The sequence below is a fragment of the Amphiura filiformis genome, chromosome 1 (assembly GCF_039555335.1).
Source record: "Amphiura filiformis chromosome 1, Afil_fr2py, whole genome shotgun sequence".
NCBI classification, from domain to species: domain Eukaryota; kingdom Metazoa; phylum Echinodermata; class Ophiuroidea; order Amphilepidida; family Amphiuridae; genus Amphiura; species Amphiura filiformis.
Window position 1 is genome coordinate 46,651,461 of NC_092628.1, and position 16,526 is coordinate 46,667,986.

General features: G+C 36.7%; 1 protein-coding gene across 1 annotated transcript; it reads right to left on the reverse strand.

Moving 5' to 3' along the window:
- Window positions 1–5,869: 5,869 nt before the first annotated feature.
- On the reverse strand, window positions 5,870–15,853 carry LOC140166381 (zinc finger protein AEBP2-like). Its single transcript, XM_072189835.1, has 7 exons — window positions 15,776–15,853; window positions 13,010–13,290; window positions 12,222–12,390; window positions 10,936–11,054; window positions 10,036–10,160; window positions 8,343–8,410; window positions 5,870–6,167 (listed from the first exon to the last, which is right to left on the reverse strand). Exons 2-7 carry the CDS (start codon window positions 13,257–13,259, stop codon window positions 6,020–6,022), a joined length of 879 nt encoding a protein of 292 aa, XP_072045936.1. The 5' UTR covers window positions 13,260–13,290; window positions 15,776–15,853; the 3' UTR covers window positions 5,870–6,019.
- Window positions 15,854–16,526: the final 673 nt, after the last annotated feature.

Sequence of the window (16,526 nt, forward strand, 5' to 3'; positions counted from 1 at the left end):
CCACAGAGGGAGTGTGAATTTCAAACAGGATTACAGGATGGGCAACTCCATTTGAATCTACACCCCTTGTGTAAGAGATTAAGGTTGTGTCTTCCATAGAGGTGGAATAGCTTACTGAGGGGTGTTGGGGGGTATTTGCATGCATTTACAAACCACCGACATGCCAACCATCAGTGGGAAGGGGAAAGTTGCAACCCAGTCCAAAATACCAAGAATGGACCAAATTTGCACAGTGCATCTTTCATCTAACCTCATTTTGGGTTATCTTACATAAAAATTGCACATTATTTGAGCATTTACTGTAGCAAAATAAACAAATCACCTTTTGTTAGGCCTGTTTCAGACTATTTTGGCTGATTTTGCCATTAACATTCCAAATTTTTGACCGTTCTGTGCACGAATCCCTCACCCATTTGAAATACCAGAACAAAATTAACTGCAATAAATTTGGGGTGTGCATATTGTATTCAGGCAAATTTCCCTCTGTAACTAACCAAATATTGGCTGGTTTTGACATTAAAATTGCAAATTTATGCAGGTTGCATTCTTCATTACGTCTCTACTAAATTGCAACTAAAATAGCAAATATATTCTATTATAATATAATACAAATTCTACACTATAATACAAATTGAATATTTTAAAATGAAATTGATGGAAGCAAGCATTACTTTCTACTAATTGTCTAAGCATTATCAGTTTTTCAAATGATCTGTGGTGGCACCATGGGGGTGGAGACATGGGGGGGTAATCAGAACTTGTTCCCCCTGATGACCCCAAGTAAAAGTTGGTTGTTATTTTCACCATCATTACTCATTGATTTATAATTGAAAGCTTAGCTCTTGTGATAATAAGTTTAATATACCTAAACCACAAGGCATATATCTTGCTATTGTATTTATTATTATTCTAAAAAGTTTTGTTTATCATAATTATTTAATACTAACTTTTGTAAAGGGTGCCACAACAACACGCTCTGCGTTCAGTGGCATCCTCATCATTTTCACCATATTATAAGATGTTTGTAAAAGCTTTTTTATATTGTAATTATTTAATGGATGGAATTTGATGAAATAAAACTGAACTGAACTGAAAAGCCCAAAAATTACAAATATTTCCAATTTTTGCACAAACATTGTTGAATTTTTCCACCCTGAAGTTCACTTTGCCCCCATGCCCCCTCATTTGTTTTCTGGTGCCACCACTGCAAATGATACAGCAATTATCTGAGATGCCTATGAAGACAAAACATTTGCAGAAACCAATGATCAGTTAGCTGTATTGAGACTGAAAATCACACTGAAACTCTCTGAGTACACTGACAAATTTATACAACAGATAATACCACTGAAATAGCTAGCACTGAAAATTTTTGAAAACAAAGTTCACTTTTCAAAATCTGCCCCCCTTCAGTCCACTTTTTCAAAATCAGCCCATCCCGAAAAATAAATCCTGGTTACGGGCCTGTTCAGGTTCATTTCATTTCAGAGAGTGACACTTCAGAATAGTCATTTGAGTGTTTGCCTTAGACTATTGCTCATTACAGCAGACTATAGCCACACTGAATATACACTGTAAAATACCCAAAGTAATACTAAAAATGGTTTTTAGTGTGATTTTCAGTCTCAAAATCTCATTATATGCATGTGTAATATGGCCGAATACTTAAAAAAAAAAGACATTATTTGTGACACAATCAAGAGGAAGGAATCTAATTTCAAAATTGATTTTGAGTTATTGATAATGTTTATACTTTTTTTTTCCAAGTTGGAGAATCACTCATAACTTTGTAACCAAGTCTAAGTCCAATGTCAATACACAGATTTTAGGGCTTCTCTACCGAAAATCAATTTGTGCTGAAATTCCGTCCCACAATTAAGAGATTGATTAACCTCTGAACTTTATTATTGTTATGCAATATGCATATTGTGTAGAGAGGAATTTTGACATAAATTCGCTAGAGAAACCCTAAATCCGGGTATTGGTTTGGACCATACATTAGCATTCCTCTTGACCATGTCACATTTCTTCTACTTCTACCTGTTCAGCATCTGCATAAGGAACCTTTGCAACATTTTCTGGCAAACATGATGCCATCATATTGTAAAAGTATATTTCGATGAAAAACGTTGTTAAAATGTTTACTAACAAATGCATAGCTATCGATAGCTATGCATAGACTGTCTAAAAAATCTACATCAAAAATGGATCTTGTGAGGCTACAAGAAAATTTGGGCTATTCCAGTTGAAATCAATACCTCTATGGAAGTCATGACCTTAATCTGTCATTCAGGTAACCTCATTTGAAATTCACACTCCCTGGGTGGGAGATTAAGGTCATGTCTTGCATAGGGGGTGTATGGATTTTAACTGGAATAGCCCATTGTCTGATCTTAATCAACATAACTGTAAAGTTATCTGGAAAGCAACACCTCCAGTTCCCTGTATAGGATTAAGTTTCTTATTCAGAATAGCTATTCAGGTATCAAGGTCATGATATTATGTGAAGTCATGTGAAACCTTTATGCTAATACAGATTTGCCATTATTGAACCTTTTTCAGAGATTCGCATTCAATTATTTTGCATTACACAATTTGGAGAAAATGCTACTCTAATTCAGTTACTCACCTATAACTGTTTGGTTTTTAATTCATGTGTACATCACTGATATGTGACATGATTAAGGGGAATGAGTCGCATCATTTTCTGGAAGTTTACGCTACATTTTGATGCAAACCCCATCAAAATTGAACATCTGGCTATCGAATTAGGAGCAATTTATTAATGGCTGAAAACATTATAAAAAAAAAAAGAATTAGAATGCTGTTTTTGCCAATATCTCAAAAACAATATTAGCAACATCCGACTCGATCCCCTTGATCATGTCACATATACTGATGACTCATTCAGTGTTGATTGCACTGACCTCACAAACCATTCTACCTGACTGCAAAGGTTACCAACCAACCAATGGGCAAGAATATGTATTATTATCATACCATCAAGTATTTTCCTGTGTTTTCATTGAATGAATGCCTAAATTTGCCGACTTAATATATCCTATATATATCCATTGAGCTGGTATCAAGGCCCTCATATCATGTTGTAGGATCTATGGGTGCGCAGTTACTGTGCATATGTGCAATCCAAATGGGAACGACATGTCTTGGTAAGTGCACTGACAAATAGGCCTGCAAAGACAACTTTGCAAGGTCAACTGCAAACAGTTGCAATTCAAGATGCACCAAACATCTAACTGCTTTACCAGCTCCACTGTCGACTGCAAACAGGCAAGTTGATTTGAAGCTGCATTAATATCAATTGCTTTTCAAACTTCTTAACTTGTTATTCTGTGTCAACATCAACAGTGGGAAGTTACCACAATTTTCTCCTTCTGATATAGAGGAAATTTTCCTCCGTTTTGATACATAAAATCCTTATTAGGTTCGGCTTTGGAAGTGATACGGTTTACATCTAGTCTCAGAGTCTGTATCAAACTCTTCGACTAGATCACCCCCCCCCAATCTCACCTAATAACTAATTATTATATTAGGCCAAAAAAAAAAAAAAGGTTTGTCTCACGAACCCGCAGCAAGATAAGTATGTGAAAGCGATACAGCGCGTGCTTGTCTCGCTGCTGACCGCCTTTTTTAAAGGTTTTTTTTTTTTTTCCCGATTTTCCGGTTCCCGATAGTTCGACCAACGTAGTAAAATGAATTCCTCAATGTCAGAAAACCATCGAAAATGTCAGGCAGCGCGTATGCCATTAGTGTTGCAGATAGCCCGTAACCCACACCGTAGCCTCAGTCTCGCTAGTTAAAAATTCATGCCATCCTTGCAACGGCACGGAGCGTAAAGCCGACGAAGCAAAGTGGATGCAATATAAAAGGACTTAGGCTACGGAGAACTCTGCGATCGAGTGAAGCCATGTTGTTTTCATAAATTTTTGTATTTTTTGTAGCTGTTTTTTAACGAATTTTTTACTGTTTATTTCATCATGATTGTTCGTATTCGTATAGTTAAAACAGGAGGGACTGTGCTGAGGAATTGGGCACTGCATCGGTGCGCCGATTCGGTTACTCTGAATGCCCTAAAAATGAGTTGGTGTCGGGCTGAGCTGTAACCCGTATTTTCCGGCAATTGAGCCGTTTTACCTACAATGTCGACCGGCTCTGATGAAAGCTGGTATGAGCCAGACGGATCTAATAGGGGTCCAACATTTGTATCGTAACTTTGTATTTTGCACTGATTTTTAATAGTGATCAGCTCTAGGAAGGCAAATAAAATACAGTTACAGAATATTAACATTGTAAATTTGTTGCTTCTCTTTCATTGTAAGACCACTTGTAGTTTTCCAATACCTGTCTTGTGATTTTCATTTGTCTCAGGCTAAAAAAAAAAAAAAAAAAAAACGCATTAGCATAGCTTCTAAACCAAAAAAAAAAAAAAAAAAAAAAAGCATAGCACTTAGCTTTTTTGGCAAATGTTCGTGAGACAAACCTTTTTTTTTTTTTTTTTGCCTTATATGTGGCTTTTATCTGTAGCACCCACTTTTAATACTGCAGAAAACACAGTATTTTGTGGTAATTTTTGAAAGATTTTCTAATACTGCAAACCTTTTGCGTTGCTGTGTGTAGGAGCATTGCTTGACCAGATGCAACCAGCACAGAGAGGCCAACACAGCACTAATTTGTTGCATCACATTATTCATTATGTTGCGTTCCACCAGCAGGCATGATGTGAAAATTATTAAAATAAACAACTGGCTTTCAAACGGCATCAACATGTTTATATTTGAACTTAAGTGCTCTAAAAGCAATGAAAAAGATTCATATTATATTATATAATAATAATAATAATATTATAATTGGAATGCATGTTTTCTTGATACAAGAACATGTTGCATTCTCCGTGAAAATACTGACTTCACTCATGGCTAATGCTGTGTATTCTTGTACAACACTTTAAGGGGGTACTACACCCCTGCCCAATTTTGTGCCTATTTTTGCATTTTTCTAAAAAATTATAGCGCATTGGTGACAAGTAAGATATGTATATTATAGGGGCATGGACTACAACTACTGCACTGGAAATTTTATTTCAGCACAGACAACAGTTGTGGAGTTACAGTCAAAAATGAGGGAAAACCAATATTTGATCAATAAATCAATAACTACTTGCCTCGAGTTGCTGAATTTTCAGTGCAGTAGTTGTAGTCTTTGCCCCTATAATATACATATCTTGCCTTTCACCAATGTGCTATAATTTTTGAGAAAAATGCAAAAATAGGCACAAAATTGGCCAGGGGTGTAGTACTCCCTTAAGTCATCTAATATTACACAAATACCATTAACCAATTAGGGAACAAACCAAAAGTTTGATGACGTCCTATAAACGAAAAGTCCTTTCGTTAGGTGCGGAGGGGGTCAAAAAGTTACATTACGATTGTAAAATACAATATCGCTCAATGTTAATCATGATTTTGAGGTTAGAATTTTCAATATTTCACAACTAAGTTACAGGAAAGGGGTCAACCTCTTAACTAAAGCACTTTCATTTACAGGAACGTCATCAAACCTCTGGGTTGTTCCCTTACTTTCAATATTACTTTTCAGACATTCTCAACTGAAAGCCTCAAAATGTTTTGGTGAGTATTTGTGTTAATCATCCCACGTTTTGTGAAACTTTTATACCAACAGGACTGGGCTATTCCAGTTGAAATCCACACTACCCCTGTGGAAGATTTTGGAAATATCTTTCACAGGGGGAGTATGTTTCTCAAATGTAATTATTCAGGGTTAATCATTTTAAAACCCACACTCCCCCCTGTATTATGGCTTTACCTATATCTTCCACAACTAGCTGGAGTGAGCATTTCAAATGGAAGTTACCCAATAGTCTATTCTATTCTAAACTCATACTCCCTCTGTGGAAGACTTTAGCTAAATCTTCCACAGGGGTAGTGTGGATTTTAAATGGAATAGCCCATTTGCACATGTATTCAAATACAGACTATTTTTATTTCCGTCTAGTTCTCTTTCGTCTTGAGGCTTGTGTTAGACCAGGCTGTAATTGTCCCATTTTTTCCATTGAAAGTGTGGATAACGGAACGGTGCAGGTTGAAAATTCATCTAGTTGACTCTCAGGGATCCACCGATCTGGAAGTCTAGAGCAGAATAAATGAAATATTCATTGGTTATTTCTCTTGATTAAAACAAATTAAAACAAATTTTAGTGACTATTTGTTTTCCTTGGGATTCTTGGGAATCACTCTTTGGGCTGAATGACTTGGCCTAGATGGAAGCATCAAAAATATACACTTTTGGGCAGGTTAACAATTTTGAGCGTTTTCCATATCTTAAATATAGAGATATTATGCTCCACAATGCTGTTTTCCCCAATGAAATCGGACATTCCTAAGCGATGATATTGAGTTCGTAAGTTATGGTATTATAAAATTGGAAATTGAGATATTGGCCTTTAAAAATATTATTGACAATTATGTACATATGCATATACATTCCGGTTTGAAACTATCAGACCATGGAGGTATATAAATAAATGGAGAATGATCGCCAGTATTCTAATCTCCTAAGTGGAGATTATCCCGTTACCTCTATTCAATGAGTCACCAAACTTGAATTGACCAGCCACTTCAGCCAAGCTATTGATCTCCACGATGGTTATGAGCCTCTACCATGGTTCATTGATTGTCACTCCCAAACTTTCCTCATAGGAATTGACCCTACATTGACCCGTACCGGAAGCCTTGTAAAAGAGACTGTATAATGACGTCAGCTAGTAAATCAGATGTTCAAAGTCACCAGTTTTGATAGCTTATAGTTTCAATGTATGATTGTGCGAAAACCCGAAGAAATTTGGATGTTCTGTTCTCAAGTTATGAAACTGTTTTCTACACTAGTTGTGCCGTAACTTGACAAATATACTTAGTTTTCATGTTCATATATTTAGCTTTTAAGGGGGTCTGAGGGAGTTCAAATATAGTGCAAATGAAAGCAAATCGTTTTTACCTTTCGATTGTGAAAAGATTATGTTGGGCCAATTTGGGCCATTTGAGTTACAAGCGAGCAAAATTTACCGGAAGTACTTCGGAATTCAAGCAAAAGTGATGATCAGACAATCTTTTCTAGAGAGAAATTGATATACGGAATGAATAGGCCCTACATACTTTGTTTAAACAGTTTCTCATAGTTTAGTCTATGAAAACCGTGATTTTGGTTGAAGCTTCGGGTCAAATTGATTGAGTGCCATGACGGATATGTCATGTTATTGCTTTTTAAACTTTTAATTCTGTATTGTCATGAAATCGTATAGGCCGCCTAAATCATCATCATTAAACTTCTCATTTTATAATAAATAATTATCAGTATTTAGGCCTAAATGATTATATTAATATTATTAGGGGCTATCATTTTCTTTGGAGGAGGGGTTCCAAATATACGGGGGTCATAACTTTTTGGGATAAAAAGTCATAATTCAATTTTTCATGACCAAAATGTAGGAGTCACAAGATGACAACAGATAAGGTGTTTCTTTTATCAAAAGACTGATTTCTTGATGCAATTTAACTGAGACTAGTATACCTAAACCTAGGTATAGGCCTACTAGTCTCAGAATTTAAGCACTCAATTTTTGGCGAAAATGAGATTTTGATATCAAAATTTTATGAAACATGAGCAATTTCCAATAAGTATAAACTTCATTTTACCCCATTGAAATCAATGGCCAGTGAAACAGACTTCAAAATGTAATCAGCTTAGCATAATCAATATAAACCTGAAAATGCCTATTCAACAATAATTGGTCATAACCAACGTAGTACAAAAGAGGCTTGGCTGGATCATTCTCCATTTATTTATATACCTCCATGATCAGACTATCCATCAAGCTTAAACTATAAATTAGCCCCCGTTAGAGGGCAGGGCCTGAAGAATGAGGGAAATTGAGTAGTAAGTATTAAGTTTAATGAGGTCACAGGGGTAAATAGCCTATTAAGGTTACGTTCAGCTTGCTTTCATGCTATTACATTAAGGTTAGTTGCAAGTCATTACTATGGCAGTCAGCAGCCTCTACCACCCTAAATCCGAACCCTAACCACTTGACTTAAATATTAATGACTTGAAGGGGTACCTGCTGGGCACCAGAGATCACAGAGTAGGATGCCTCTTGTCACGCTTGGAAAGGCAAAAAAGTGTGTGACAACAGGTTGTTATCACAGTACATTTTACTTGGATCAGCCTGTAATTATAAGGTGCTGATGATTAAAGACCTAATTTAATACTTCTTATAAACAATTGTGATGACCACTTTTGATACTTACACATCTTCTGGGGTCCAGTGAAGTAGAAGTTTGATTTCACCATTTTTCTCCACTCTCCTTCCTGTAACCTATAGCAACACAAAATATACAACAATAGCAAATTATTGTTTGCGGATGCTTTGAAAAATGAAAATTTTTTGAAAGCATGAAAAATTGAGTTAGTTTGAAATTCCCCTGGACAAGGAACTAACTGCTAATTGTCTTGTTGTAACCCGTACGACACTCGGAGAGCTGATCCTGGTTGTGAAGGTCAATTTGTGGAATTCTAGGGTGTGCACTCTTGAAGCTGCAAAGTCCCTGAGTTGTTGTGATTTATGGAATGTTGAGGGGCCGTAGTGGTCAGCGACAACCTGTAAAGTGTGCTGAGGCTTGTGGATCAACATCTATGCATTGTGCCTGTGCATAGCGCACTATAAATCACTGTGCTTTTTTTGTTCAATTTTAATGTTTATTAATTTCATGTTCAACACATATATTTTTCAACTGATATTGGTTTTCATCCAATATCTTTCAACTGACTAGTGGATGATGTACCATTAAAGCCATAACGTATGATCTTATAATATTTGTAACATTTACACATGTCCTATCTTACACCTAAATGGAATCAGACAAATTTGTTGTGTTTGTAGGTTAACAGAGAGTAATTTTGACATCATGTCATAATTCAGACATTTTAATGTCACTGGCATTAATGTCTTTAATGGTGGCATTAATGGTGGCATTAAGGGGGTACTACACCCCTGGCTAATTTTGTGCCTATTTTTGCATTTTTCTCAAAAATTATAGCACATTGGTGACAAATATTATAGGGGCAAAGACTACAACTACTGCACTGAAAATTCAGCAACTCAAGGCAAGTAGTTATTGATTTATTGATCAACTATTGGTTTTCCCTCATTTTTGACTCCACAACTGTTGTCTGTGCTGAAATAAAATTTCCATTGCAGTAGTTGTAGTCCTTGCCCCTATAATATACATAGCTTACTTGTCACCAATGGGCTGTAATTTTTGAGAAAAATGCAAAAATAGGCATAAAATTGGGCAGGGGTGTAGTACCCCCTTCATGTATTTTAATGTCATTTTAACCTCACTGGCTGTTTAACATGGAGTTCCACAGGGGGACTTAAAAGTCCCCCTGTGGAACTCCATGTTAAACAGCCAGTGAGGTTTCTTTCACTTACCCTGTTATTTCATCTTAAGATTGACAGAAATCAACCCTGGCTGTTATTACTAATATTATTTCAGCATTTTGGGTTAAGAATAATAAAATTAAAATTTGATAGAAATCATACATTATGGCTTTAAGAGATTCCTCATCTGTGCTCCTCTGAAGAATGATGACCTTAAGACCATGATGGTGGAAACAGTCAGTTAGTAAAATGTGATGTGATCAAGCAAAATCAGTTGGAAGTCAGAAATATTGATTTTGAGATATAGTCAAACAAAGGAAACAATTTCTTCTCTTTCCTATTGTTTTGGAAACCCTTCAACTGCTAATATATATCTTTGGAACAATTTGTCCAATTTCAATGAGGTTTTCTGCAAAATACTTTTCTTTGCAATGCTTTATACATCATAGTAGAAAAATGAAAATCTAATATGCCCGACTTAAGACTGATTTTGCTTGATCACGCAACAAATAACAAATTTGACGTAAAGAAGCTTGTGTACGTTATTGATATAAGCTTACCTTGCTCTGACATATAACACTGCTTCCTTTGCCTTGGGAATCTACTTTGGTCTTGGCATCTAGAGACACAAGATGATGATGGACGGCATCCATGATACGACTGTCAAAGAAATCATCTGTTTTCACTGAAATGCAATTGAGATATCAGCTTTTAGTATAACGTCTATGTGTATGTAGATAAAAGTTGAACAGAAATATATAAAGATGCACTCCTTATCTAACATGGAAAAGATTGTAAACAAAAATCAGGGGTAGATATAAGGAACAATAATCAGCTGGCCCAAGGGCCAGCTGGGAAGGTTTCCAGCTGGTCCAAGGGCAAGTCCACTGGCCCAGATTTGTTGTTAATATTGTAATATGCCAAAATCCCAGCTCTGATGGAAAATCTACTGGCCCGAAGAGAAAACTACTGGCCAGGGCCAGTGGCTAAATCGATCCCTGCAAAAATCTCAATATGATAAAAAATCTTGAGGGTACCAAATCATGGTAGACTGATACGGAAATCTTACAAGACACAGCAATGCAGGTTTGTTTTTAAAACAATCAGTTTTAGGTTCTCATCTACAGTTCTCAAAATATATTATAAAATTGTCAATGCAACACTATCTTAACTTCCAATAAAATCTTCAAACCATACCCATATTGTTATTTCTATTCCCCCCACTATAATTTGACTACGGTGTACCCCAGGGCTCTTGTCATTGGACCCAGTGCGTTGTCTATCTACGCTCTTCCACTAAGGTGACATTATACAAAGCCATCCGAGCATAATCTCTAATACCATTGCTATGGAGATGACACCCAGGTATATGTTTCTCTGATTCTTGACCAAGACCAGGTTGACTGCACCATTAAAAGATTGGAAAAGTGCACTGATGATGTAATTGTAAGGTTTCTCACCTACAGATAGACGTCTTTTGACTCGTAATCGTTTCTTCTTCAACACTTTACCAGGGCTGTCATCTTTGCTTCTTGGTGTCTTCTGTTGTGGTTGTTCACTCAAGTGAGATTGCACATGTCTGAAGAGATAGATTACAAACAGATTTAATTATTTTTTAACATAATCAAAAACTGAAGAACAAACAAAACAAATCGTATTTTACTCGTCCTGTTCCTGTTTTCGAAACATTATGGAGTATTCCCTGTTAGGCAAAAAAAATCATGTTTGGTTGCCCTCAGCAACCGACCCAAAAAATTAGAAATCTTGGGTTGGGTTGGGTTGGGTTTTTTTTTTCCCCGATCACTTTGTTAGAGGAAACCTAAAATTTGGACAGTATTAAGGACATTTTATATTGTTATTCGCTCATTTTATTTATTAAATGCATATTTGATTAAAAACAGGCAGTATTTCCATTAAATTCACTCCAAAAATGTACAATTTTTTACCATAAAATGATCAAGCATTTGTCAATACTTGCCTTTTCAAAATGGAGGAAGAGCCCATTAAAAAAAAGGGATCGACCTACCGACCCTCCAACTTTTTGTCTTGGAAGGGCAACCAAACAATTTATTTATTTTTGGCCTTATCATTAAGAGTTTGACATCATTCTGTGGAGTGCAACAAATTTAATATTTCTTTAGTAAACAGAGTCTTACAAGAAGTTAATAGAATTATAAATTTGACCAAAGATTGCGATCTCCTCTTAATATGACAACATTAGGCATCCTTGCATGTTTCAGAAGTTGGAGTAATCTTAATTTTCATTGCTTGGCATCTTTGGTTAAAATTAATGCCAACTGTCAAGTTCTACAGATTAATTAAACATACAAATAAATTTGTACTTTCATGCAACAAGTTAATTATTATTATATACGCCTTCCTTGCTTGTTGTATAATATAGTATAGTTTTATACCACTGCATTCGACAGTGGGCTGTGCCCCTGTAGGCATAACCAGGGCAGTGGCAGACTATGTGGGATGAGAGAATGAAACCTGATTATGACACTTGGGCTGTTCCAGTCGAATCCATACACCCCCTGTGGAAGTCATGACCTTAATCTCACCTAATGGGTGACTCCATTTGAAATCTACACTCCCTGTGCAGGAGATTAAGGTCAGGTCTTCCATTAGGGGATGTATGGATTTCTCCTGGAATAGCCTTTTCCCTCTAGCCAAGTCAAAAATATGTCCAGCTGTTTGCCCAGGTTGGTTCCACACCTGCGATTTACCACTACATTACACCTACCTGATAAGTCCTCCTTGTGTGCGAAAACTCAAGGTGCACCCTCCAAAGACACATCTGAAAGGCTTGTCTCCACAGTGGTCTAATATATGCTTCATCAACCAAGTTCTTGAAGAAGATGGTGTGTTGTACACCTTGCAGCCATCCCATAAACAAACAAATTTCTTTACACCTTCAAAACCAAATGCAGAAAAGAAACAAAGAAGGAAAATATAGCCATGTAGTCTGCTGCTCAACGTCTTGAATAGAAGCATAGCATTTTAAATGTTTTGCTAATGCATCTCCATCCACTGCACTCCCTTGCTTTTTCAATGGCCCCAAGGAAGAACAACTTGGTTGATATGGGGCCTCTGTGGTGAAATAAAGTTTTCTATCCTATCCTATGTTCCTATACAACAAAAAAGTATTACTTTAGCCTTATTGGTAACCCTAACCTCTCCAATCACTCAACAGGAGATGTAGGTGTGCATTGTTCTTGTATCACTTCTATATCAATTGGGATTCCCACTGAATTCCGCATTATGACACATACATGCACCAGACTACTGTAACCAACTCTACATAATTATACCCATGAAGTGCCTAAATGATTTGTATCTATCAAGCTCATACTTTGCAACAAGTCAATGGTATAACTACTTTACAAACACTTCCAAATAAATACGTTATAAACCTTTTCAGGAAATTTAAGTTTGGCTCTGATGTTGACTCAGATATTGAATTTAGATACCACAGCAGAATTTTAGTTGGCATTCCATTTCATAACCTACAGTGTACACACATTTACTTACTTTTATCTGCACCTTTTTCTGCTTGTTTATCCACTTGCTTCTGAGCATGAACAGTAGAGACATGTTCGGCAAGGTCAGCGCTCGTCTGCGCTTCATGTCCGCATGATTCCCACCTGCATGTATAGTCTCGCTTCTTCTGTGAGGTAGGTGTTGTAGAACCACTTGGTTGGGGTGTGGGTGTATTACTGGATTCAGTTGTTTGGGGTGTGGGAGTATTGCTGGAGTCAACACTACTGTTACTTGATGGCATGCTGATTGCTGGCTAGTCTTCCCACCTGCACCTGTAAGTAATATAACATTTCTTGGTTTAACAAGATGGGTGACCTGATTTACAGCCTTATATACTGCTTTACCCCGGGAGTCCTGCCTTTTGAGGAGAGCGAGAGCAATCACTCTTTGCTGCTCTCCTTAAATCTGATATAGGAGAGTGATTTTTAGCTCTCCTTAGTTGTCCATTCTCTCCTAGTTACATTCTCGTTATAAATGCTCACAACAGCTCTCCTTGAAGGCTCCAGAAGAGCTATTTAATGCTCTCCTGCAAATTCCAAGAGTCCCTGTTTACCTTATCAAAATTAAGATTTTGGCATCGGAAGAAAGCGTACACATATTTTTTTCATAACCCCATGCAGTAATTGTCAGGCTTGAGGTATGCCCAGCGAGGTCACGTCACACTCGGTGTGACGTGCCCAGAACTCCCAATAACTTTCGTAAGCGACAGACAAATTGCAGGAAAGCGTGCCAATTTAAGCTTCCTGTAATATCTATTGCACATAACGTCGAAGTCACAAACTTACAAACTTCAATATGCACTTCAAATACTGCAGACCAGCTGTTAATTATTACCGATCCTGTAGAATAACTTACATAATCTTCAATTTCATGGAATCCCGTTGCTCAGAATTGCAAATGTCATTTTTATCTGTCAAATCCGCTGTGTATGTGCTCCGAGATTTTATGATATGCTCCATAAATCACAGCTGTGAAACTGACTTTATACCACTCGCTCGCTTTTAAAGCTAGCAGAAAAGCGAAGCCTCCGGCTACCTCGTGGCATGACGTCACACAAAATTTCCGATGGGCGCCTTATTTATTTGTAACCCGTTTGTGATTGGTTGCAAACACCATTCATCGCAATCGTTAGCCAATCAATGAAGGCGACGGCCTTTTACGGTATGAATTAATGTGACCCGCCAGTAAAGTACGTCTAACCTGATTGGTTTACCAAAATAATTGGATATTTGCTAAGCCAGTCAGCGTGCTCGATGCTTAACAACCTGGTCGTAGAGTTTTTTTTTTTTTTTAATAAGCGAATTCACATGGTGATCCAGCGATCGAGTATAAATTCAGCATGACTTCTGCTGTAACAGGTGCAATAACAATACGTCGACACAATCAGTGACATTTACACAATACAATAATGAATTATTTATGACATGCATGGGCTGGATTTTACGATCGAGGTAAGGTTTTCGGCCTGTCCCTGCGTGAATATCGTGACTTTTCAGCATCAAAGATACTTGCGATGACCAGTTTTTTGCGGACACTTTGATAACAGGTAACTTTTATAGGTCATAGGGTAGAAACGATAGTTGTACAATTGTACGAAAATATACATTTTGTTATAGGCCTAAAATGTTTACAAAAATATATTGGTCCGTACGTTGTGCATGTATTCAGTTGTTCGACGTATAGGCTTGAGGTATGTTTCCCTTTAATTTAAAAATGGATGAGGTAGCATGATCCATCACCCCCAAGGTGGTATTGCCATAACCACCTATGTTCTATGGACCACTGTGATATTGTGTATGTTTTTGCTTCTAATACTAGACTGCCGAAGCAATTTGCTTTAGTGATGAAGGCTTCAATGTCAGATACCGATAAAAAGCTTTAATGTGATCTGTGCTGTAACCGTTTGGATAAAATTTTCTTCTTTTTAAAATAATTGTAACATTACCATATACATGTAGTAAGTAAAGTATGTAAGCCAGGGACTGCCTTTTGAGGAGAGCGAGAGCAATTGCTCTCTACTGCTCTCCTTAAATCTGATATAGGAGGGTGATTTTTAGCTCTCCTTAGTTGATATTTCTCTCCTTGCAATTGCATTCTATTGTAAATGCTCTTAACAGCCTTCCTTGAAGGCTCCAGATGAGCTATTTAATGCGCTCCTACAAATTCCAAAAGACAGTCCCTGAAAATATTCTAGGTATGACTTGTTGTACTACAAGTTGACACTAAACTAATTTGGCAGATGAGTTATCCTAGTGCCGTACTATTACGCTGACTTTCGTATTCGGCGAGGAGGACGATTTCGACCTCCTCGTTTGTTTACAAACAGAGAGGTAGACAAAGGAGACTGTCAAACCTGTTCCGCTTGTCCAAATACTCAAGTATCAAAAGGATGGTCCACAATAGAGACTAAATCAGTGATTCACGTGGTAACATGAATAGGGGATTAAAAAACTGTGAAGTAGCACCATGTGCTTCTATTGTCCAATATTTGCCATCAAGATTTCGAATGAAAACAGTTCAGACCCAGTACACGATAATGTCAGAAATTAATAATTTGTTCTGGGTCTGATTATTCGGACTAGAGTTATCCATGCAATTGCATGCATGTAAAATAAAAATGACGTACGAATCCAAATTGACAAATACAATCATACTAAAACCTGGGACTAAAACATGCTGAATAAAGTCAAGGCAAAGTCACAACAATCGTCTGTAACATTCACATTCATTCATATTTTATATGTAATTGTTGATTACCTTTTAAATCATGTTTTTCACAGTATAAAATCTTCAACGTTCAAGACGACGGAACAAAACAAAGATCCCAGCTGAAAAGTTCATTAGGTCATCGCACTTTTTTACCGTCGTTTTTATTTTACGAAAATTGAGAAATAAGTAAATATTCAATATTTTTCAAGAATATCATAATCTTTCTTGAATTTCAAATGAAAGCTTTGAAAAACTGTAATTCCTCCACTTACAGTTAAAAACTAATAGTAAGTATTATACATATTTGTTTTAATTTATTTTATTAGGGAAAATGAAGTCAAAGCTTACTAGAATCACATGTAAACATCTTTTTTTCTAAAAGGCTGACATTACTTTTCAAAGTATCACAAAATACAACGTAAAGTGATGTCAGTAATTTGGTGAGTCGGGCGACAGCTCAAAACACATGTTAATTCACATTTCACATGTTTAGCCAGTATGGGCACTGTGCATGTTCATGGATTCGCGAAAAAGCTTAAAGTTTAGAAATAATATCCGGCCAGAAAACACGGCATGGTAAGTATTGACTTGTCATGCTTGTCTTGTATTTGTATAAATTCAGCCCTTGGTTGTAAAAAAGGGGGATGTCAGTCATGCATTTTACTCGGACGGACCAACACAAATGGCAGTTAAATATTATTATTTATGTGTGTAAATTTCAAAACAAACCTCCCACCAGTATAATTGGTCTCAAGGCTTTTATTAAAATAAATAGAGAAACAGAGTATTTCATTGCTAA